Here is a 25900-nt window from a genome sequence, read left to right on the forward strand (position 1 = left end):
CCCTATAGTCACCAGAATGGAGGTGCGCAGACAGCAAGGGACCAATGAACAGATACCAAAAGAAAAGAATGTCCACACCTTTATCTCAGCGGTTCTGACAGCGGTCTGTGGCCGCTCAGATCCTTCCTCAATGTGGTCTCACCCAAGATGGCGGCTCCTGGAGCAGCCAAGCATCCCGGACTAGAAAACAATAGATTTCTTTCTTCTGCCACAAATTCCCCCAGCTGTGAGTCTCCCAACTTTCTAAGTATTCCTTCCTCAATGTGGTCTCACCCAAGATGGCGGCTCCTGGAGCAGCCAAGCATCCCAGACTAGAAAACAATAGATTTCTTTCTTCTGCCACAAATTCCCTCAGCTGTGAGTCTTCCAACTTTCTAAGTATTCCTTTATATGTTGTTCAGAGTTCTGGGACCCTCCCCTGAGCCTGCTTGGTCGGGTATTCTGTGTTGTTGTTGGCGGAGCTCTTTGCTATACGTCCACCTGATCCACCGTCTTGTTTGTTCTTCCCCATTGTTTTTTAATTCCATTTTTTTCCACAAAATTTTTGAAGCTCCTTCACATTTCTTTAAATCTAAGATGCCATCAATTGGACTATGCACCATGCCTTTTATGTCCTGCAAAGAAAGAACAAAGCACTATCAATTAATCCCTGACCTACCAGACATTGCAAGACACATTCTGATTTCAGAAATGTGAAAATGCCAGGAAATGTGTGTCTTTGACTCACTGAAGACCAGCGCTGACACTCACACCCTGAGGTTCTTGTGCATAGGTTAGTGCCTGGCACATAGAAAGCTTTTATTGTTCTTATTATCCCTGTTTCCCAGCAAACAATAATACCAATGTCACTAAAAGGCACCCTGGTGGCACCGTAGTCAAGCCCTCAGCCCAGCTGCTAACCAAAAGTTTGGCAGTTCAAAGCTCCTCCACTGGAGCAAGATGAGGCTGTCTGTTCCTAGGAAGATTCACAGCTTCAGAAGTCCTCTGGACTTCTGTTTGGCAGGATCTCTGAGCAGGAATCCGCTGGGCAGTGAAGGGTAATAGCATGAACTGTACACATCTGTAGAACCAGCCCCCACGTCAGGAAGCAGGCCTTCACAGTCCCAGCCCCTCCCCACCAAACACTCATGGATCTGCTCATTTGTAGCCCAGAGATGACTTTGTGCACTCCCGTGCTGTCTATAAAGAAATGGAATCTTCTGGTTTGTGGTCTGCTGTGTCTGGTTTCTGTGGCTCAGCGTTATGCGTATAAGATTCATCTTTGTCTTTTTATTTCAGTGAGCTGTAATTTGTTCATTATTATATTATACATATATATATCTTATGTGGATACATCACGGTTTATTCACTTTTTAATTGCTTCTGGTGTGAGGATAGGTTGAATCGGCTACATTAACTTTCTCGTACGTGTCTTTGGGTGGCTGTGAGTGTGCATGTCGGTTGGGTATATACCTAGAAGAGGAATTTCTGATCATGGGTTATTGGTATGTTGTTGTTGTTGTTAAGTGCCCTTGAGTTGTTTCTGACTCCTAGAGGCTCTGTGTAGGGTTTCTGAGAAGTGACTGAATACTTTGAGCCACCAGCCTTGTGGTTCAAATGAACCTTTTGTCTAGTGCTTATCCTACAGCACCACGCATTTTGTACACTTGAGTGTCAGGGAGTCCCTGGGGGTGTAAACAGCTAACACAATTGCTTGTTAACCTTCAATTGTAGGTTCGACTTCACTCACAGGCACCTTAGAATAAAGGTTTGGTGATCTACTTCCCCAAAAAATCAGTCACAGAAAACCCCGTGGAGCATAGTCCCCCTCAGACACACAGGGGGTCACTATGACTCAGAATTAACTAGTTTCTGTCTTCCAAAATGGGGTTCCCAGTTTACACTCCCCGCAGCCAGAATCAGTTCTGCCCACATCTCCAGAGGCCCTAAGGACGGAGAGAAGCGGAGACCAGCAACTGTTGCTGGAGAGGTGGGCGGAGAAGAGCAGAGACAGACATGGGGCTGGGTTTTGGAAGCCCGCACCTTTGCACTTTTGATGTGCTTCCCCTGAGTGGAGTTTTGGAAGCTGTGGTGATTCTGTGCTTCACTGTCTGCAGTGGGGGTGGTTTGTTCTGGGCTCTGGTCTCTAATGAGTGTAGGTAGCTGGTTAAGAGTACAGTTTGCAGGGGAGAGAATCCTCCCACGGTCTCCACATCTCCAGTGCTTAAATGTCAGTGTGGCTTAATTGGCTGTGCAGCCCACCCTCCTTCCACAGCTTCTCCACCAGTCACAGCAAAGAAGCAACTGGGACCAGCGCTGCGGACAGCCTTCAGTCACTGTGGGCTGCTTCCCACCTGTGTACTGGGTGACCTGGAGCTGGTGAGTCACACACCCTGTGAGCCACTGAGCCCAGGAATCTCACCTAAGCAGGTGAACAAGCAAATCTTAGTTAAAGTTCATAGGCGGTTACAGACTATGGTATGTGGTATAGAATGGGTATGTGGGTGTGTGAGTAGAGGGATGGAGTAATAGTTGGGTAGATGAGTGGATGAATGGATGAGTGAGTAGATGGAGAGACAGATAGACATGGTGTGTCTATAAATATACTATTTATATACAACGGGGTTTCAAAAAGTTCCTGGAAAAAAATCCCATTATCTTAATTCCATTCTTCCTCAAACTTTTTGAAGTCCCCTTGTATACACCCAGTCCTCACCCATCAACACGGTTAGATCCTAAAGACCGAATTGTTATGCAGAAATCCAGCATTATTTAAAAAATGGAGGATGACCACATAAGATCACAAAACGGAAGATGACTCCTACATTATTACATAATTACTAAATTACATCATTATATAATTGTCAAGTTACTGAGACTCAGGGCCCAGCCAACTAGGCACATAACCTCAACGGCCACAGCCTGTAGTATTCTCACCTCCCATGTCAGTGTTCATCACGGCCAAATGTGTGTTGTTACTGCGCCATCATTTCTGCTATTGTCATAAATGCTGAATGTCAGCTAACAAGATTGTCGGTAAATGAGGAGTGGGTCTCTTTGCACAGGTGTATATGTTCCTCAGTTTATCATCTCTTCCTCCTTCTCATGTGGTTAAGTGGAAACCCTGTAGAGGGTTTCCAAGGAGCAACGGGTGGGTTTGAACCACCTGCCTTGCAGTTAGTAGTCCTGTGCTTATCCTGTAGCACCACACCAGGACTGAGTACTTACTATGTGTTAGGCATGAATTGGTTCTTTGCACATTGTGAGGTATATACTGTTGGCCCCATTTTTCAGAGAATGAAACTGAGGCTCAGAGAGATTAACTTCCTTGCCCTGGATCATATAGTTGCTACCAGGATTCTAATCCACAGAGTCCTACTCTAGACTCTCGTCCCCCTAACCACCATGTTGTACTTCCCACCGGGTGCCAGATAACTGGACCAGTCTCTTCATCTTATCCAATCCTAATATTAGATTTACAAAGTAAGCCTCATTACTTCCCTTTTGTAGATGAAAACTCAGGCCCAGAGACATTAAGTGGCCTACCCAAAGACACAGTAAGGACTGGAACTGGTGTGAACATTGAGGTTCCTCTGAGAGCAGAGTTCAAGCTGTAACCATCAGGAAATACCACCTCAGAGAAGTCTAGTACATAGTGACCCTGCTTAGGGTTTCCAAAGCTGGAAGTCTTGACGGGAGCAGAAGGCCTCATCTTTCTCCCGGTGGGTGTGGACTGCCGACTTTTCGCTTAGTATCCCAGTACTTATCGTTCAGTGCCACAGAGCTTCTTAGTGTACCATAAGAACTTAAACACTTAACTGAATGAATAAAATACCTACAATATTTTAGCAATAAAGTCATAGATTAAAAGAAAAACAAGTCAGGCTCTTTGTTGTGAGGAGACTCATTGGCGCTTAACAACAAGTTTGATGGGCATGAAAAGTGGTATTTCATAATGACATTCTTTCAGCCAATATTTGATTCTCTGAGCCACACACTGTGCTGGGGGCTGAGGGTGGTATGGAATGTTGACCTCGTTCTTTCCCTCATTCATCCCCTCTCTCCCTCCCTCTCTCCTGAACTCCCTCATCTAAGGGCTGTTTGTGGGTGTCTGCTCTGTGTGGGCTGGGAATTGGACTCCATGAGGAGGAAGTGAACAGATGCGCTTGTGGACATATATCCCTTTTCTTTCTCACACATCCCAAGCCACTGGCCCTCGATGTGAAGTCATTGAGGCTGAAAATAGTTTGAAAAACGCTCTATCTAGATAAGCGTCTGGGTTCTTTTTACTTCTTCACGCACCCTGTCTATAGGCTTGAATGCGTCCTCTGCTAATGATACTAAGTACACATCAGCCACAGCTCTGTTGGGCCTTCTTGACAGTCTCTCCATACTGGCAGCTCTCAGCGAGTGGAAGCAGCTGGCCCAAGTGGCCTGCTGAACGCTGTCTGAGTGGTGTCTGAGGGGCCTACAAGTTGTTGGTTTAGGCACAGCTTTCCACCTGTGTGACGCTGGCTCAGCTTTCCATTTCTGGACTTGGCTCAATTCTGGGCTGTCCTTAGATGCCGGGTCCTGAGGGACCCAACAGAATCACCTCCCAGGCCCATATCCCTGCACTCAATCTTAGGTCTGTCCCCAGCTCTGTGATCTTGTAGGCACAGCATGTCCACTGTGGTTTCTCCTTTTGTTTTTCAGTCTCTGTAAAGGACGGACACTCTATTCTGTGGTGAGGGACGCCAAGGTCGTCTTGGATGTCAACAAAACACGACAGATCGCTCAAGAAATCGTGAAGGTACTAGAAGCTGTAGACCCTCCTTGTTGAACTTCAGGAAACCCCTGCCCCCTGCCTGAGGGGCCCACGGAGCCCAGGACACTGCGGGTCTGGTACCATCAATATAGGCTTCGAAGAAACTAGTCTTGGCCTGCAAAAGACCCGAGTGTGTGTGAGAATGTGTCTGCAGTACAGCCACCCAGAGTGGTCTGTTTATCCTTAGCTTCCATGTGCTGCCTCATCCCCATGGTACTTGGATAGATGAGTGAATGGACTAGGGACATGTTTGGACCACCCAGCTCCCGCTGACGACCCCTGACCCCTCTTGTTGTTCTTGGGAGCTGCTGTTGCATTGACTACTCTTGTATGACTCATACAGCAACATGAAACACTGCCCAGTCATGCCTCATCCACTTAAGCCCCCACATGTTCGCGTCCTGGTTGAGGCTGTTTTGCCAGTCATCTGACCGAGAGTCTCCCTTGGCCTGACTTGCCCTCCCCTTCAACAGACATGCAATGCTCCTTCAGCAGCTGATTCCTCCCAGTGATGTGTCCAAGGCAGGCAAGTCAGTCACTGTCCTGTTGAGATCCATAAGGTTTTCATTGGCTGATTTTTTGAAGTCAAGCTCATGGCCTTTTTCCTAGTCTGTCTTAGTCTGGAAGCTGCCCACCATGGTGACCCTGCTGGTATTTAAAGCATCCATGGGTTAACCGGCAGCAACTGTTGCAAGCCACCCCAGCGCAACAAGTTTGTGACCTTTCCATGTAGCTCCCCTGAGTTGTGCTCCCATGTGGCATGCCAGTCTCTCTCCGTGGCCACTAGGGAAACTGAATTGTTGGGTGGTGGCTTTGAGTCAGACAACTGGAGACATCCTGTGTCCCTGGTGGGCGCCTCATTAGTCAGTTGTACTCAGTCTTTTCTTTCCCATGGGAAGTGGTAGGGCTGAGCTGCCAGAAGAAATAAAACTGCAATCATTCATAAAAGCAAAGACAACAAATCTAGACTTTCACCCTTGAGGTGGACTTCCAATCGTCTTCTGCATGTTGCTGATGATTGGTTCATGACCCTCTTCTAGAGGAACTGTGGACTAACGTTGGTCATACAGAGCGAGGCTCTAGGAAGAAGCCATTCATAGAAAGGAAAGTGGGCAAAGAGGATTAAAGGAACCCATTTCCTCTGGGGACCTGCTCCCAGATTTGGTCCCCACCCTTTTCCTTCGGGGGACAGTTTTAGAAAGCAGATAACTGGATGGAGACACCTGAGATGGCGGGGAGGGGCAAGATTTGTGACGTGGGCCCCTGCCTGTCCCCTTCTTCAGAACAAACTTCTTCGTCCACCTCCACTCCTGAGCACTTGGGCTGCAGGCTCTACTGCTGTGGACTGTGGTCCACGGGGAGGGAGGACTGCCAGGCAAGGCTTGGGAACCCAGCCGGGGCAGGGGACCGGGACATGAGTACATTTCTGGCTTCTACTTGGACCCTTACTTCTTGCAGGGCATGGGCTACCTCCACGCCAAGGGTATCCTTCACAAGGACCTAAAGTCCAAGAACGTCTTCTATGACAATGGCAAAGTGGTGATCACAGACTTTGGACTCTTCAGCATTTCTGGGGTGCTGCAGGCCGGCAGGTAAGAGGGCTCAAAGGGGTCGTGACAGATAACGGTGCGGGGGTAGGAGTCATTCCAGTTGGCCTGAGCTCACTGAGCTGAGTTGCCGATCCGATCCGCCATGCTGTTGAGGGGTAGCCAGGCTATGCCCTTTTGCCCCTTGGGGCCGACACCTTGCTCACCTGTTAGTCTTGTTAGTGATACCTTTGAGGGTGCAGTACTAGGTACAGAACATCCCCCAGTCCTGTGAAATCTTTGCCTTTGGATATCACTGAAGGGTTCTTCTCTGACCCCAAATATTCACCTAGAGGTTGGGCACCCAGTAGCCTCTGTTTGTATGAAATGTGAGTTCATAGGAATTTATTAACTTACTACAACCTTGGGGTTACAATTAAAAGGAAAGGATTGAAAGTCAAGCCTACCACTAACTCACTGACTTCAATCACTTTCTCTGAGCTGTTGTTTACTGTATGCAGGACAGGTGGTGGATAGGATGATGCCTAGCTGGCTGGGTCCTTGTGAGGATGTGACAATAACACATCCAGCATCCAGCACAGCACCTGGTGCCAGGGACCGCGCCTCCTGTGCCACTGGCTTGGTGCTGAGGAGCCCTAATTACTATTGATTTGCATAGACCTCCCCAGTATCACTCAAGAGAATCATTAACCATCGTTAAATAATTAACTCCATCACCACTCACCCCAGAGAAGGCCACATTGAGTTGACTGTGCAAAACAGCTTGATCCCAAAGAAACAATCGATAATTCAAAAGTGACTTTTAATTAGGAGTGTATGTGTCCACATACACATGAACTCCACACACATACCCCACACATATGTGAACACACACCGCATGTATACAAACACACACCACATAATACATACCATACACACACCGCACAACTTATACCACACACATCACACAACGCATAACATACACACATGTGCACACCACAATACATACATACCACACATGTATACCACACACATCACACAATGCATATCATGCACACGCACACCACATGCCACACGATACATACCACACATGTACCACATGCATGTTGCATGCATACATGTACATTCACAACACAGTTACACACAGAGACACTTCACACATGCACACCACACAATACATATACCATACACGCATGTTGCACACACACATCCCAAATACACATTACACAAGAAATAACATATACATGCCTCGTTACCACACACATATACACCACTCACACACGCCACCTTGTATGTGTAATACGCATACCAACACATGTGTATGGTATGTATATTACACATATACATATACCACCCACATCACACACTACATACCATGCACTCACCCACCACACATACAGACACCATTAAACACATACCACACATGTCATACAATATGTTATGCATTACCACATGTATGTTGTGCACACACATCACACAGCTTATATCAGACTCTATGATATATATATATCATACAAACAACACACACACAACACACATACATACATAAACCATATATGTCACAAATACATACCATATACATGCACCACATATACATTGCACACACCACCTCACACTATACATACCATATATACACCGTACATGTATATCACATAAATCACACACACATGCCACACATAATACATACCACAAACTCACCCACCTCACAGCATCTTACAAATACTCATATGTCACACCCACCACACATAAACTACACACACTAGCACACAATACATAAATGCACACTACATAGGTCACACCCACCAATACACATAGCCACACATATATCATGCATATCATTCACAACACACCAGCACAGTGTACATATTATGCATAAAATCCCCTCCCCACACATGTCTACCACATACACAAACACACACGCTCACTCTTCAAACCCCTGATTGTTTCTATCTCTGTACATCCTGTGATGCATGGTATCTCGTTCCCCAAAGGGGCTCCATGAGCTCTCTCATTTTACCTCAGTTTCAGCTGCTTGGGAAACCACTGAAGTCTTTGAGGAAGACCCCAGTATGCCCCTCAAAGTGAATTTTGTTCATGTCATATAATATCTTGTATCTAAGTCAAATCATCCAGTATTTGGCAAAACTCCATCTGGAAGATGCAATAACAAACAGAAACTTGCATTTCTTTTACAGATTTTACTCCATCCATACAGAATTCACACCGCCTAACAAAATTTCCCCGACACCCAAACTGAGAACAGGAATCAGGCAGGAAACATAGATCAGTAAGCCTGGGAGAGGCGTGTCCCAAGGAGCCAGGATGCACACTTACTTCCTGGACTGCTCAGGATTTGTAGGGAGGGTTGCACATTACTATATCCCAGGGCCCTGGGGATGCAGTTGGTAGCATCACTCCTGAACCCACGTTTTCAGATCAAGACCACGGAAGCTCACAGGTATTTTCTTTAACCTGGTTCAGAGCTCTCTCCTGGTGAATTGTCCATACTCTTCCCTTCCTCCTTGTCTCCAAGTGGAGTAGAAGAGCCAGAGCCTCATATTTCCTTTCTTTAGGTGCTTGGTTTTCTAAAACCACAGAGTGAAGGAAGATTTGGGTATCCTTACCTTTGGCTCTTTGCTCTTTAGCACTTTAAAAAGGTCTTGTGCAGCAGATTTGCCTATTGTTGAAGAGCAAAGGGGTCAGCTTGAGGATTAAGGTGCGCCTGATCCAAGCCATGGTATTTTCAGTAACCTCATATGCATGCGAAAGCTGGACAGTGACTAAGGAAGACCGTAGATGAATTGATGCTTTTGAGTTATAGTGTTGGAGGAGAATATTGAAAGTGCCATGGGCTGCCAAAAGAACCAATAGATCCGTTTTGGAAGAAGTGCAGCCAGAGTGCTCCTTGGAGGCCAAGATGGCCAAACTTCATCTCTCATACTTCGGACATATTGTCAGGAGGGACCAGTCGCTGGAGAAGGATATCATGTTTGGTAAGGTGGAGGGTCAGAGAAAAAGAGGAAGCCCCCCAATGAGATGGATTGGCCAAGTGGCAGCATCGATGGACTCAAGCGTGGCAACAGTAGTGAGGTTGGCCCAGGATTGGGCAGTGTTTCATTCTGCTGTGCGTAAGGTCGCTATGAGTCGGTACCGACTCGATGGCACCTAACAACAACAACAACCTTTGGCTCATCCACAGAAGCCTAGTATTCAACCAGGAAGGAAGTTCACCTAAATTGAAGACAAGGTGACTCTGGTCTTATCTCCCAGACAACACCATCCCTGCCCCAGCCTGATTGTCAGCACATCCCAGTTATTGTCAAGAGAGGCCAGAGACTCAGCCACGACGCCCAGCAGCCAACAAGTCACCATCAGTGATGTTTTCATTCCTGGTCCATTTACTTTTGCTGTGTAACAAAATGCCCCGGCCCTATTGGCTTAGCTCAACACATTATCATTATCTTCCATGATTCTGGGGGTTGACGAGGTTCGGGTTGTCTCATGGGTATGCAGTGAGATGGTGGCTGAGGTGGAATCAGCCGAAGGCATCCTCACATGTAAGCTGGAAGGCTGGAAGAGCGGAGGACTGACCAGGAGTCCCCCTCCCTCTCTCTTGTCCGCTCTCTTTGTGCAGCCTGGCCACGTGACTAGACTGAGCTTTCTTACAGCATGTTGACCCAAGGTAATCCAACTTCTTATATAGCAGCTGACTTCTCCCAGAGCAAGCATTCACAAGATCAGGTGGAACGAGCCCTCATGTGACTTAGTGTCAAACGTCCTAGAACACCCTTCTCACCACATGCAGTTGACCAAGCAGGTCACTAAAGCCAACACAGATTCAAGTGGAGGTGACTTAGACGTCTCCTCTCGATGAGAGGAGGGACCATCTTTCATCTCCCACAGCCCTATAGCCACTCTGGGGACCATGACAGGTAGGCAGAACTTGGGATGCCCTGTGAGACACAGGACCTTTCCCATTTAGTAGATGCCTCCATATTTACTTCAAGAGCAGCACAGAGATCCCACAGGACCCTTCACAGAGCTCCAGGTCACGGCTTACTGCATCTTCTTTGTAAACAGTCAGCCCAAAGTGCAGATGGGTGCACCCAACACAGCAGCTGGAGACCCCAGACACCCCCAACGTGGAGCAGCAATGAGCCCAATTGATAGCATTTTGGACTGGGTTACAGTCCCCGATGCAGACATTGCAGGAAGCAGAACCAATCATTTCTCACGAGATGGGGACTGTGAGTTTCCACGTTTATTCATTCATTCATTCAGTCAGTCAGTCAGTCAGTCAGTCACTGGGCCAGTCAACTAATACTCAGTGAGTGCTTCCTGCAGGGTGGATCACAGAACCCTGCTATTGTTAAACACATTTGACTCCTTGAGCCTCAGTTTTCTCACCTGTAAAATGGGGTAGGGAATAGTGCCTACATCATAGGGATGTTGTGAAGAATAAATGGGGCAGAGATGAATGGGGTTTAGGAGCTTGCTCCCTGTGGGTCCACATCTACCGGGATTCTTGTAGGATTACAGTTAGGAATCTAGTCTTGGGGCTTTGAAGGACTTGGTATCAAGCAGGTCTGAGCTCTGTCACTCTGACTTGGGCATGTGAGTTTGAACCTGTTATGTGTTGGCATCAGCTCGTGGCAGTGGGTATGTGGTGCATGTGTGGGAGGCTGGGGGACTGTGAGGGTCACGTGGATGAACAGCATGGCTCCCCTCAGATGGACCCCTGGGTGCACAGTGGGACCTGACCTGGCCGGGCAGGGTGTGGGCTGGGGGTCACCCAGCAGAACGAGCATGTCTGATCAGACCCCAGGGTTTTCATGGGAGCACATTAGGCATTGCCAGCCTACAGCTGTTACACCACTGTCAACAAAAGGTGTCATTTAAGATGCCAGCACCAACGTGCCAGCCGCCTGCAGACTGTTATTAACGATAATAATAACCATAATGAGGATGATTGGAGATTGTCACCGGTGGGCCCATTGCCATGGGAACGGGACACCCCAGGGTGTCTGTTCCAGGCCTAGCTCCTGGGCCTACACACAGATGGGTGGGTGTGGCCACGCGCTGCCTCCCTGCCCACCCGACCCCAGGTATCGGGGTCAGAGGTGTGGTGGCCTGGACATTTGGAAGGGGATGGAAGTGGGCACTGGGCCTTTTGGCAGCAGCAATCCCCCACCCTAGATGCTGTGGTGGTTGGCCCATGCTAAAGCCGTCTTCTTCGGAGGATCTTCTAACTTTGGACTCCAGTCTCCATTTCAGAGTCTATAGGATGAATCTACATATGTGATAATTATGGCCGATAATCATGACTCACAGTTCTGTGTGCACTGCTCCTTGTGAATCCTTGTAACAGCGCTGGGACGTGCAAGTTAATATGCTCATTTTGCAGATGGGAAAACAAAGACTCAGATGTATCAACCTATGAGCAGTAGATTGGGCCTTAAAACTGCTCGTCTCCCTGATTCTCAAAAAGCAAGGACTCATGTGACTCCTAACAAATGGGCCGAGCAGGTGTGTTCTCTGGTCAGCCTGCTGTGTAGACACAAGTGTTCCACCAGCCTCCCCGACAGCAGGCCCCATGTCCTGACTGCTAACACACTCAGGGGACCGTGTCCTTACTTTATATGCATCAGAGCTGCAGTTCTCAACCAGGAACAATTCTGCCCCCAAGGGGACATCAGAACCCTTTTTGGCAGGTAGGGGAAGGGGTGGTGATACTGGCATCTAGTGAGTGGAAACCAGGGGTAGTGCCCAGGCCAGCCTTAGTCACAAAGAATCAACCAGCCAGGAATGGCAATGGCACCAAAGCTGGGCTGCTCTACTAAGTTACAACAAATGTAATGGTATCCCCGGCCCACGTTGCTTTCCCTCACATACGCTCCAGTCTGCTCTGGAGCAGGCGTATGGAAGTAGATGGATAGTACCTGTCAAACAGGACCGGAACCCCCTTCAGAGCCCCAGGGAGAGCTGAGGGGGTCGCAGCTAGCACCCAGCCATGATGCTTTTCCCACACTTCCTGTTTGGGAACTGCCAAATTTTGGGTACATCCATGTGAACGTGACTCTTGTGTGAAGTGAAGGGAAAAGAAGGGCATCTTGGTGAGCCACGTGGTGGATTAACCGAGGGCCCTGTGTTTCCATCTGCCAAATGGGCACGTTAATTTGTTCTTCACACAACGATTGCATGGATTATCAGGCTGCTCCTGACTGTCACATACTGTGTGCATCCTAAGAATTCAGAAACACCAGGTAGGGAACATGAATGTCGTCCTGGATCCCACGATTCCACACACCTAGACTCTCACCCAGCCTCCTGTCTTCACTCACCCTATGATTTTAGGAAGGACCTGAGCAAACATTTTTCCTTTTCATTTTAATGTATGTTAGAAAAGTGTTAGTATGCATTTATGGGCGTATTTTTAATATTTTTTAAGAGGCCTTTTAAAATATATTTAAGTTAAAAAAATTATATATATATATATATATGCATATATTTAAAAAAAAAAAAATCTCTTCTACAACTGTGTTGTCCAGTATACTGGCCAGTAGCCACAGGTGGTTGTTGAAATTTAGCTTTAATTAGTTTCAGAGTAAATGCCCTGGGAAGCTCAGTTCCTCAGTATACAGGTTCAAAGTCACATTGAAGAGCGCAGACACAGCACAGAGGGTCTGCTGACCTAGAAGGAGCACCGATGTGGGACAAATCATGATGACGGGGTCTGACTGGATGAGAAAACAGAGACCCGGCCCGCTGCTCAAGGTTACACAGCTGGAAAGCAGCAGAATGGTTCTTAAACCCTGTGGGTCTCTCGGATTCTAGAAGCAGGAAAACATATGAATGTTGTGAATGCAGTTGACGCACAGCGCCTGGTACACACCCAACCATACACTTGGAAGAACCAGGGAGTCTGGTCAGCCTGAGGTGGTCACGGGACCAGCATACTCAAGGCTGTGGTTCTTTGTGTCCTTACCCTTGGTGGTTCCAGATCTCTGCCCTCACTCCTCAGCTGCCTGCACTGCCCTTTTCCTAGTGGAGTCCTGAACCAGTGAAGGTGTCATGGGAGCAGCTCTCAGATTTCAGTCCCAAGTGGAAAGCCAGCAGTGTGAAGGGGGGGGGGGTCTATGTCCTTCCTCCTTCAAGAGTGTGACTACACATGTGGGTGAAGGCATCAGTCCCCAGGATGCACTCCAAGATGCCCATTGCAGCGTTGCTTATTTATAATGGTGGGAAGGTGACGTTGCTGATGTTCATCATTGGGGAATGGCTGTGCACGTTTTAATAGAGACCTAAGCATTTGACCGTAAGGTCAGTGTGAACGGCAGAGTTGGCGGTTCAAACTCGGCAGCCACTCCTTGGAAACCAACAATAACAAAATAGCATGGGGTTCTAATTACACCAGCCTTCAGTAGGTTTTTTTCTATTCTAGCTTTTTTCTTTATTCTTGCTCTTGTATTCCTCTGCCTATGATATTCTTGTCCACGTTGTTCACATGGGTAGATTCTTTAGCTCAGATGTTACCTGAAGTAACATCAGTATCTGACACATTTCCCTAGTTCCATTCTGATAATATCACTGTGTAAGTGTTTGCTATTCATGTCATTCATGTCTTGTCTCCATAAAGTACAAGTCTTCCAATGGCAGGACCTTGGGTCATGCTCACAGCTGCCTCCCCAGTACTGAGGCCAGACACGGCAGGGCCCAAGGCGTACTTGATGACTGAACGTGTAGGAGACTGGATCATGATTTGGATCCTGAATGTCTCCCCAGACCAGCTTCCTCTGCCCTTCTTGGTTCTGGGCCTCAAAGCGAGGGTCAGGCAGAAAGCTAGTGGAGGTGTTCCTGGTGATTGGTGTCAGGGTCGGGGGCTGGCCAGTCCCGGTTGTGAGGGGGGGTTGGACTTGTTTAGCCTGTGTTTCACTTCTCCAGGCGTGAGGACAAGCTACGCATCCAGAATGGCTGGCTTTGCCACCTAGCACCGGAGATCATCCGCCAGCTGTCGCCTGACACGGAAGAGGACAAGCTCCCCTTCTCGAAGCACTCAGACGTCTTTGCGTTTGGGTAGGTGGGCCCCGCCTATCCTTGTCCATCTCCCACTGCAGCCTGGGGCAGAGGGGCATGTGCCAAGCCTTCTTTCAGTGCTTTTGGGAGGGACAGAGCACCTGTCTATGGAGAAGGTGATGGGATTTCTGGTGAGACCAGGGGCTCTGAGAGGGTTAGAATGGAAGGAGTAACTCCAGTAAATTTCCTGCCAGGTTTGTGACCAGGACAAGTAGCCAGTCCCATTCATTAATTCATTCATTCATGTGTGCGTTCCTGCCATAGATACTTGCTGCGGGTCTTCAGTGTCCTAGATGCCAGGGCTGCAGGATGTGGCACTTTACCCATTGTCTACTGCTGTACAGCAGCTTGATTAGTAAACAAACATGTCTCATCTCACGCTCCTGGGGTCAGAATTTGTGAGTGGCCTACCTCGGGTTTCAGGGTCTCATGAGATGGTCGTCAGGATGTGAGTCTGGACTGCACCATCTGGGGGCTCCCTCAGCTCCTCACTGCATGGGCCCTTCACAGGCTGCTTGGGGGACCTCAGACTATGGTGGCCAATGTCCCTCAGAATCAGTGGTCTGAGACACAACAAGATTGATACCGCACTGTCTCTTAAGACCTAGTCTCAGAAATTACATATCGTCATTTCCACTGTGATGCTGAAAGATAAGCACTGGATTGCTTATCACAGGTTGGCGGTTCAAACCCACCAGCCGCTCCTTGGAAACCCTAAAAAACCAGGTCACTATGAGTTGAAACCACTTGATGGCTTTTCACAATAACAACAGCTTCCACCATGTTCTATGTGTTAGAAGCAAATCTTTAATTCCAGCCCTCACTAAAGGGAGGCAACTTTAGCTCAGCCTTTCACATGGAGTATCAAAGAATTTGTAGACAAACTTTTTAAACCACCACAAGTCCATACTCTTATCTTGACTAGTGGAAGACAGACAAGTGCCTCTGGGGACAATTGTAGGACTATGGGAACAGAGAAGGAATCCCATCCCACTTGGATGGCCAAGGAGGGCTTCAAGGATAAGTGCATCCTGAGCTGAAGCTAAAGGTTGAAATAAGCCAGGTAAAATTAAGGGGCAGTGTTCCTGATAGAAGTACTATGTAAGATGCAATACGTTCCCTGCTCATAAGGGGTTTGGTGCCAGGGATCTGATGGATGGAGAGCTAGAAAGAAAATGAGGCTGGGGTGTGCAGTGAGTGACTGGAGAAGAAAGCCAGACCGCTCCTGCTGAGACATAGGAGCTAAGCGAAGGCATTTGCACTTGACCTTGAAGATCCCTGAGAGCTATTGATGATTTTTCAATAGAAGACTCTTGCTGGCTGCTGAGTAGACAAGACATTGGAAGAGGATAAGATTGGAGCCATGAGACATAGTCCAGGGGGAGGTGCTGACCACTTGGACTGCCTTCTGCCTGTGTAGGGGGTGGGAGGACTTGATGGTGGATTGAATGTGCATGGTACCCCCATTTTTACCCTAAGTGTCTGGGTGAAGGATGGGGTCACTCTCCATGGTAGAAATTCTGGAGATGTGGGACAGGGTTGGGACACGCACAAAATGACAGAGTTGTCATTTGGACACAGTGCGTTTGAGGTTACTTTGTAGACAGATCACCATTGGAATCCATGTGATGGCAGCTGGATCTACACATGTAGATTTTGGGAAAAGGGATGCTTAGAACTTGTCAGCCAGTAGATGGTAACAGAGTGAACCGGCCCTCTCTGGAAGTGTGTGTAGGGGAGAAGAGGGCCCAGTACGCAGCCCACAGTTGCAGGGCTGAGAGATCTGAGGCTTTCACAACCACATGAGGCAGTGATGGTTCAGTGGTTCACCTTCCATGCAGGAGATCTGGGTTCAACTTCCAACCAATACAGGTCTTAGCAGAGTTTTCAGATTACAGTGAACTAGGAAGAAAATCCTGGTGATCTACTTCTGAAAAGCAGCCCATGAAAACCCTGTGGATCACAGTGGTCTGACCCACATCTGGTCGTGGGGATGGCATAGGACCAGCCGGTGCTTTGTTCCAGTGTGTGTGTAGTCACCGTAAGTTGGAGCCAACTTGAAGGCAGCAAACAGCCACAGCCATCCCTGCCTTACCTTTGCCCATGGGATGGCTGTGAGGACTGGGGGCGATAACATGGGGGAAGGTGCCTGGGAAAGATGCAAGGCCCACAGATATGTGCAATTAGACTTAACACTACAGAGACATGTTAGAACATCGTCTAGGGAGATACCTCCCTTCTTCCCTATTCTCCGCCCCCGGCATCCGCACTGTAAATCTCTTGGGGAACGTTATCAGCTCTGTAACTCAGGTCCCTTTCAAGGCTGTCATTTGCCCTGATTAGTTTATGCCCAAGCCTTTATCTAGTTAGATATTGTTATCTGAAACCAAATTGCAATCATTAACTCAGATATATTTTAGTATAAATTTAGCAAAAGGAAAAAAAAATGTAATTAACTGAATGTACCAATCTAAGTAATTGGTTTTCCACTGGCGTTTTCATCTTTAGCAATTTTTTTTTCCTAAGTGAGTTTCTCTTGAAAGTTGAGTTTGAAAGGAAGTTTTAATGAGCCTTTATTTCTGACCCTGCTGAGCCCGAGGGTCCTGGTGCTCTTGGTTTCCTGCCAATTAGGTGCATCTTGTTGCTTGGGAACCTGGGGCCCCCACATGACTTAGAACACAAATGAACTCTCAAAAGTGCTTGAGTACTATGTGAAGCTTTTACTTCTGTATTTGCTTGTTGGCTCTTCAGAAGTACCCTTCAGAACAGGGTTCCCAATTGACAGGTGTGGAAACTGAGGCTCAGAAGACCTCAGTGGTGACTTGCCAAGCGGCATTTAGTGGAGGAGCTGGGCTTCGAACCTGTGATGATGGATGTCCTAACTCCAGAATTAGAACTTTCAGCCACTGAGTTCCAGTGGGCTTGTGAGTTCTTTCACCTAAAGACCTACTTTCCTTGAGAGTAAACTGAGGATAATGAATCAAAAGTAATGAGCCCCATGGATGTGGGAACACATCTGTAAAGTCCCCTGCCCCTACCCACCCACCCCCACTCCCCACCGCACACAGCAGAACACAGGGAGACCCCCATCCCTCTCCCGTGTGAGCAGCACCTCTGCCTCCTTCACCAAGTGCCACCCAACTACGGGGTTGCACCCAGCCTGTTTGCTGTCCTGATTACCGAGGACTCTGGGATACAGTGGCATCTCTGCCTTTCAGTGTGTCATATAATGGCCAATGGCACAATTCTAGAGTCAGTCAGGTGGGCTTCAACTTCCTGCCGCACCATTGATCCACTTATGTGACTGTGGAAAGCTAAGTAACCTCCCTGAGCCTCAGTTTACTCATCTGTAAAATGGGAGTAATAATAATAAAACCATAAATCAGCGCCACACCAGGACTCCAGTCATGAAGGATGTTGTTCTGTGATTATGTGTGTTGTCAGATCCTTTCCCGGCTTTGATATGAGGGTTATGCTGGCGTCATAGAATGAATGCAGCCTGATTCCTTCCTCATCTATGTTCAGGAATACTTTAAGTGTCAACTGTTCTCTGACTGTTTAGAACAAGTCTCCTGTGATGTCATTTGGGTTGGGGATTTTTTGTTGTTGGAAGTTTTTATTATGACATCATCGGTGTCTTGTTTTGTTAATGGTCTAATTAGGTTTCCTGCCTGTCTTTGTTTAGCTTGGGTACGTAGTGTGTTCTCCAAGCCTGTTCATTTCTTCTAGTTTGTCATTTTTGTTAGAGTATCAATTCTCATAATAGTGTTATGACTTTTTTAAAATCTCAGTTCTGTTGTAATGTCCCTATCGCTCTCTTTATCTTGCTTATTTGCATCTTCTCATTTTTTTCCTTTCTCAATTGACCAGTAGTTTTTAAAATTTATTGATCGTCTCAAAGAACTAAGACTTTTAGTCTTGTTGATTCTATCTGTTATTTTTCTGTTTGCTCTTTCATTTCTTTCTTATCAGACCTTTTTTATTTCCTTCCTTCTGGTGACGGTGGGCTTCTTTTGTTTCTCCCTTCCTATTTAAATTGTAGGCTGGAGCTCTTGGCTTGGGCCCCTTCTTCCTTTTTTGATGAGTACATGAATTGCTATAAATTCTCCTCTGAACACTGCTTTTGCTGGGCCCAAAGCTTTTGGTATATTATGTTTTCATTCTCATTTGATCCTAAAATTTTTTTAATTTTATTTTTAATTTCTTCTTTAACCCAGTAGTTTTGAAATAAAATGATATTCAGTTTCCATATATTCAATTTTTTCTAACTCTTCCTGTTACTGGTCTCTCCTTTTATAATGTCTGACCATAGAAGATGCGTAGTATTTTAATTTTTTTTTATTTATTGAGGCTTACTTTATGGACTGAAGTCTTTCTTGTTCTGAAGAATGTGCATTGGAGAGTAATGTGTGTTGTGTTGCTCTTGGGTAGTGTGTTTTGTGTAGGTGCGGTTGGTTGATTGATTGTGTTGTTTAGGTTTGTATCTTTGTTGAGTATCTTCTGAGATGTTCTGTTTATCATTGAAAGTGTCATAGTACCGTCTCCTGTTATTATTGTATTTTTCTTTTCATTTCTGTTAGAGTTTGTTTTCTGTATTTTAGAACTTGTTATAGTTATCTCCGCTTCATAGAGTGATCCTTTTTAATCATTATATAATGCCCTAGATGACTCCTTTTTTTTAAAATTGTAATTTGGGTAAAAATTTGCAGAGCAAGTTGGGTTTTCATTAACCCTTCTTGTACATTTTGTTTTGTGACCTCCTTTGCAATACCCACAGTGTGGCCCTACCCTCCCTCCTTCCAGTGTTTACCATGTCCCTTTCTCCTTTTTCTTGTCCCTCCCTGCCTTTGGAACATTCTCCCTGGGTATATGCTGCACTTCTGATGTCATATGCTTGGTTGTCCTCATGAACATGCACCTCCTGGTGGTGTGTTCGCCCTAGAGACCTGTCCTGTGTTCATTTCTAGGCTTTGGAAGGGTGTCAAAGGGCCACAGTTTTGGGGGTTTCACTAGTCTTTATCAGACCACTAAGTCTGGTCTTTTTTATGCGCTTTAGTTTTGTTGCACATTTTTCTCCCACTCTCTGCAGCATCTCTTAGTGTGGTCCCTTTTAGAGGAGTCAGTAGCACCCGGGCACCATCAAATTCGTCTGCTTACCCTCATAAAGGTGAGGGTTCATGCGGTATGGCAGCCCTGTGGATTCATTGTTTCCTTGCATTTTAAAATTCCTTCACTCTTCTGTGCTTTCAATGGGGAGAGACTAATAGCTTTTTTGTCTGTTATAAAGGATTTTGAGTTGCTGGTGCTGTCCTTAAGCGCTGTCAAGTTGGTCCTGACGGATAGCAACCCTGTACAAAACAGAACCCAACACAACCTGGTCCCTTGCCTCTTCGCAACTGTTCCTTATGAGCCCGTTATTGCAGTCTACCTCTTCACGGTGGTCTTCCTCTTTTGGGTTGACCTTCATTTTACAAAGCATGATGTCCTTCTCCAGGGACCGGTTCCTCTAGATAACGTGCCTGAATTATGAGAGACAGACTCTCACCATATTGTAGTCCAAGGAACATTCTAGCTACACTTGTTCCAAGATGTATTTGTTTGTTCTTCTAGAAGTCTGTGGTACTTTTAATATTCTTCTCCAGTGCCATAATTCAAACGCATCAATTCTATGGTCTTCCTTATTCATTGTCCAACTTTCACATGCATATGAGGCTATTGAAAATACCATGGCTAGGGTCAGGCACACCTTAGTCCTCAAACCGATACCTTTGCTCTTGAACACTTTAAAGAGGTCTTGCACAGCAGATTTGCCAAATGCAATACATAATTTGAGTTTTTGACTGCTGCTTCCATGAGTGTTGATTATGGGTGTTCTGTGATCCAAGGTGGGTTTTGTATCCACTTTACTTAGTTTCTCAAGTCCTTTTTATCCAGGGGCTGTTCTGGTGTGTGTATATCAGACACCATAGTGTATTATGGTAAGGAGCCATAGTAACTGGAAGCCCCCACTACATACTGTTAATTAAAAGGCTCTTACAGTTCCATTTGCTAAACTGTGTTAAAAAAAAAAAATCATATGTGTAAACCTATCCTACAGAATTAGCCATTGTGAACATTTTATTGTGTTTCTCTTTTATTCTCTTGACACATGTATAAAAGAGGAGCCTTGGACCCTATATACAATCTTGTGTCCTGCTTTTTTTTTTTTTACTTAAAACTCTAAATAGAGTATAGTTTTCTTATCGGATAGTAAAATTTCTTTGAAATATTTTAATAGCTCTGAAGTATTTCATTTCATTCTATGGATTTACCATAAGGTCTACAATGAACTCCTGGTGTTGAGCACTTACATTGTTTTCATGTTTGTCCATGTACTGCTGTCGAGAGTATCTTTGTACATGGGTTTCTGTTAACATCCCTGATTCTTTAGTTACAATTGTTTCTAGAATTAAGACTATAGAGGTAGAGATGCTAGCTGCTATCCAGGTTTGGACTTTTGAATCAGTTTCTTTCAGGTACCAAAGAGAGATTCTGAGAGAAGTGTGACCTCTAGGACATCCAGAAAGCTTTCAGTGTGTCCCCGGTGGCAAAGCACCAACTCTATAAGGAAGGAACTATGTGTTGGATGCCCCTGTGTATGTGTGTGTTGGTTAGGGTTACCAGGTTTCAAGTAACACATCACACCAATATCCTTTGAACAATATCTTTCAACAGCACAATCTGGTACGAACTCCATGCCAGAGAGTGGCCTTTCAAGAGCCAACCAGCAGAGGCAATAATCTGGCAGATGGGAACAGGCATGAAACCCAACCTCAGCCAGATTGGCATGGGAAAAGAAATCTCGGTAAGTCATGGACCAGATAGGACCAGATTTGGATAGGGGAGAGAGGTGTGAGGGGAGACGCTGATACAATCTTGGACCGTCTTGTTTTGCGTGTTAAGATTATAAATGCTTTTCCAGAGAATGGCAAAAAAGCATGCACAATTGCCTTGTCAGCACACGGTGTGCGGCTTACAAGGCCAGGCATCTGCCTATGCCTGCAATTCAGGCGCGTGCCACCAGGGTGCAGTAACGCTTGGCCAGGTTTGTCCTGGAAATACAACCAAGCAATCCCCTTCTTTTTTCTAGTTTCTTTTCTAATATACTCACTATAATATTGTAAGTATTACTGATTCTAATTTTATTTGACACAACATAAAACTTTTCAAGCCATTCAAGATATACACAGACAGAAAAGTCTGAATGTCTTTTTCTAAAACTAAGCAGGAAGAATCAACACAGGTCTTTTGATCAAAAGACCTGTCATTTGGGAAGGGAGTAATGAGCTGTCCCTATGTTTGTAATTACAAACATGTTCTTTCTCAGGTCAGAAGACTACTATAGGTAACATTTCTCTTATGTGACTTTGAATGCCACCTGTATTATTGGGGTGTGGATGGAAATCCCAGGATTCCCTTTGCTCCCTCCTTTTTCAGAAAAATGCCAAGAACTTTCTTGAGGAGCATGATTGATCCCAGTGTATCCCAGTATGTCAAGCATAGATTCTCTCTAGTTTGTTATATGAACTCAGAAAGTAGATGGGTAGAAGGAGGGGTGGATAAAGGGCTGGATAGATGGGTGCAGAGAAAGCTCGGTTCTAGGTGATGGATGGAGGAACATTGAGGGAGAGCAGATGGATGGACAAACCGAAAGATCCAGCAAAGCACCCAGAAATAATTCAGGAAGTCTCCATTTATGTGCCATCACTGCATGTTGGTTCCTTGTAGGACATTCTTCTCTTCTGCTGGGCCTTTGAACAAGAAGAGAGACCTACCTTCACCAAGCTCATGGACATGTTGGAGAGACTGCCAAAGCGAAACCGCCGCCTGTCTCACCCTGGACATTTCTGGAAATCTGCAGAGTAGGTTTTCGCCCTCCGCCTCCCTCCTCACTGTCCTGCCCCCAGCCCCACCACCTTCCCTACCGGGTTTCTGCTCACTGCCTCTCTCTTGATGATGAAGTCGATGTCTCAGTGAGTCTGAGCATCACACAGCCAGTGGTTTCATGAACCCATCAAGGCCCATTTGTCAGGTACCCAGGAGACGTGTCCAAGGGGGCTTTCAGCAAGTCCGCCCGTGAGCCAGAAGCCTGCCCCCAAACCTGGCAGCCCTCAGCATCCAGCAACCTCCAGTGCGTACAGACAAGTGTAGGGTAGAGGTGCCCCGTCTCACACTGAGTGGCTCTCTGGCTTCCTCCTTCAGAAGCTCCATGCCACAGTCCTCAAGCTCAGCAGCCCATCCAGTGCTGTGGCTTCAACCACTCTTCTCCCCAGTATGTGAGAGCAACACAGGCCTAGAGGAGGCTGCCGAAGGACCCCTCCTCCCCACTGCTCTGCCAGGCAAGCTCAGAACCAGACGGAGTATGTGTGCACAGCAACAGCACCTGAACACACACATGTATGTTCACACACAGGCAGACACACTCTGGCACATATATGCACAGGGACACACAATCACATTGTGTGATACATGAATACACTCAGACATACACATATGCACACACTGGCACTGATGTGCCCACCCACCACTGTATGCCTACACATAGAGATGCCAGCACTGGTGCATACACCTGAACCGCTGAACCACCACCACCCCACCTGTGTGTACAGGTGTACCATGGCAGTTTCTTACTGTTCCCTGGAACTTCATGAAGTTATTCAGGGGGTGTCTGTAGAGTGAGTACCCCAGGACTGGACATAGGGAAGCCCCCCATACAGTCCTTACCCTGGCATTGAATGTGTCAAGCCTGGAGGGTAGGGCCCTGCTTGCCTCCTGGGCATCCTTTCCCCAGGCCAGTTAGGAAGAACACACACTTCATAGTCAGACATATGTGGAATGAAATTCTCATCCTACTGCTTTGTAGCTGTGTGTTCTTGGACATGTCACTTGGCCTCTCTGAGCTGCAGTTTCATCTTCTGAAAGCAGAGGTCAACAAACCTCCCCCAGCAGAAGTTCACTGAGGAGTCTATCAGGGCATGTGTTTCAGTGCTTGGTACGGTACCTCGCTTGTAGTAGGTGCTCAGTACACTGTAGCAGCCTCAGTCCGCCACAAGGCAGAGCGGTCCTACAACACAAGTGGACCCAAGATCTCAGCTGCAGCCAACATGTTCCCAGGGAGCAAGCCACTACCTGGAAATGCAACCTTAGTCCTGGAGCTTGACTCGGATGGGTGTGTTTGGATGTCTAGAACCTACCACAGGGCAGGGTGCACTGGGGCACCCATGTTCTAGGTCATGCATTTCAAAAATTAACATGCCTGCAAATCACCAGGGAATTTATAAAATGCACACTCTCATCCTGCAGGTCTGGGTGGGCCCAGAACCTGCATTGTCAGCCAACTCCAAAGTGAGATTCTAGACCTGTGCTGGAAGCCACCAGGCCGGCCACATGTGGCTGGTAAACACTTGAACTGTGTGTGAGGAGTGGAAACTGAGATGTAAAATCTACATCCGATGTCAAAGACTTAATATAAAGACATGTAATGTAATTCAATGCACCACCTGTGCTGTTTAACAAATGGAACTTTTTCTATTGATTGCGTATTGAAATGATAATCTTTTACATAGATTAAATGAAAGAACTATTATTATTTAACTATTAGTAAAGTAAAAATAACTTTAAAGTATCTTGTTTGTTTCTTTTTACTTTTTAAAATGACTATGATAAAACCTAGAGATGCAAACTTGTCTTTCTGTTGGACAGCAGTGATCTAGATCACCATTACCCTGTACTCCTGAGGCAGGGGTCATCACTTTGTTGTACCGATGAAAAATAGAGAGGTTGAGCACATTTCCTGAGGTCACACAGCTAGGAACCGAGCAGGTTTTGGAGCCCTTGTTGGCCTAGCCTCCCAAACTGCAATCTTGACCCCTCCACTATGGTGCTAAGTAACAGAGCAGCGGTTCTCTGTGTATGTGAGCAGGTCCCCAGTTCCATGTGATGTGTAGTCTTGTGTTCCAGCATCACACTGTCTCAGCCGGGCCCACACCTTGGATGACCATCCATAGTCCAGAGGCCATGTGGCAGACAGGGTGAAATGTGAAGACCCTACTGTTTCCCGATTGTGTGTCCTTGGGCCAGCCGCTCAGCCTCTCTGAGCCTAAGCTCTCTCATCCATCAGAGGGTACAACGACCATGCTTGTCTTGCAGTCTGCTCTTGGGTTACACGAGGGTGATGTGGTGCTTTCTCAGAGCCCAGCACAGTAGTAGGACCTCAGGAAAAAAGTCCCTCCCACCTACCCCGTGAAGGACAGGGCAGTTCCTCTTCCTCCACACATCCTGGCCCTCCCAGGATTCTCTGCATATTCACAGCGAATGGCTTTGTCTCATCAGTGTCCCTTTCTCCACTCTCTTCTCTCCCTGCTCCAGGCTGTGACCTCCAGGCCATGAGACGCCCCTCACCGGCCTCCACTCCTGGACCTCTTCTTTGCTTCCCTGCTCCATCCTCTGCCAGCTCAGGAGGCCAGAGGCTTCTATCAGCGGACACCGCCCCCAGGAAGCACTCCACTAGTGAGCTCAGCAGTGCCCCCAAACCCCAGCCTGTGCCCTCTCTCCGGGTCAGAGCTGGAGACTCCTGCACTAGGACTCAGCTGGACCAGCCAGCAGGACGCAGCATTGATCAGCGAGGCCTGGGACTATGTAGAGGAGAGCCGCCTGCAAGGAGCCCAGGCAGTGCTGACTAGGCGGAAGCCCTCAGGACACAGGACATGGGTCTGTGTGTATTTGTGGATCTGCGTGTGGGGGAAACTCTTGGCTCTTGGTTCCTCCAGCAAGCAAAAGCCAGGTTGCCCCCGTGTGGAGCACCCTCAATGGTTTGGGATTTGTGTGGCAGGTGAAGATGGGATGGGGGCCAGAGCTGAGTGCCAGGCTTAGTGGGCCCCGCTGGGAATTGGGATGCTAACTTGTTCCTTTGGGAATCTTTGCTTTCAGGGCCCCTGACCCGAGCCTGCTACGGTGTGTACACATTCACACATAGTTACACATGCAGCAAAGCAACTGTGCGTGTCCTTTGAGCCCTGAGTCTCTCTGGGTACTGACTCCATCCCCAAGTTGTTCTTCTCTTTCTTAGGTGAGGGCCTCATGCTCTTGGGCCTCCCGCCCACCACCTCCACTGTCCCTGACCCAAAAGCCTGCTGGGGGCTCCTCACAGCTCTCCTCCACCCATAGCACCCCTGAAATGAGAGCACTGACAACCGAAACTCTAGGGAGGAAGTTCTAGAATGTCCTGCCCTCTCCCTTTGTGCTGCTGCTAGACTAGTTCAGGGACCATGCAGGTTCTGGGTATGTGTGCATCATGTACAGGCTTGCACACAGCATCCTGGTTGCAAAGAATCTTCCCCTTTGGCCTTGAGACCATCCTGCTGGAGAACCCCCTCCCCTTTGATCTAGAGAAAGTCCTCCTGGAGACCCCCCTCCCCTTTGATCTAGAGAAAGTCCTCCTGGAGAACCCCCTCCCCTTTGATTTAGAGAAAGTCCT

At 47.1% G+C, this 25900-nt stretch overlaps 1 protein-coding gene across 1 annotated transcript in view; it reads left to right on the top strand.

The window, feature by feature from the left end:
• The window catches only part of KSR2 (kinase suppressor of ras 2), a 479616-nt gene extending 457326 nt beyond the window's left edge, over positions 1–22290 (top strand). The window contains exons 15-19 of the mRNA XM_006865465.1: positions 4675–4771; positions 6245–6378; positions 14254–14385; positions 21100–21229; positions 22153–22290. Coding sequence (XP_006865527.1) covers positions 4675–4771; positions 6245–6378; positions 14254–14385; positions 21100–21229; positions 22153–22290 — 631 coding nt within the window. The remainder of the gene's footprint in view (positions 1–4674; positions 4772–6244; positions 6379–14253; positions 14386–21099; positions 21230–22152) is intronic.
• The last annotated feature ends 3610 nt before the right edge of the window (positions 22291–25900 follow it).

This window comes from Chrysochloris asiatica, unplaced genomic scaffold (genome assembly GCF_000296735.1).
Source record: "Chrysochloris asiatica unplaced genomic scaffold, ChrAsi1.0 scaffold00078, whole genome shotgun sequence".
Classification (NCBI taxonomy): domain Eukaryota; kingdom Metazoa; phylum Chordata; class Mammalia; order Afrosoricida; family Chrysochloridae; genus Chrysochloris; species Chrysochloris asiatica.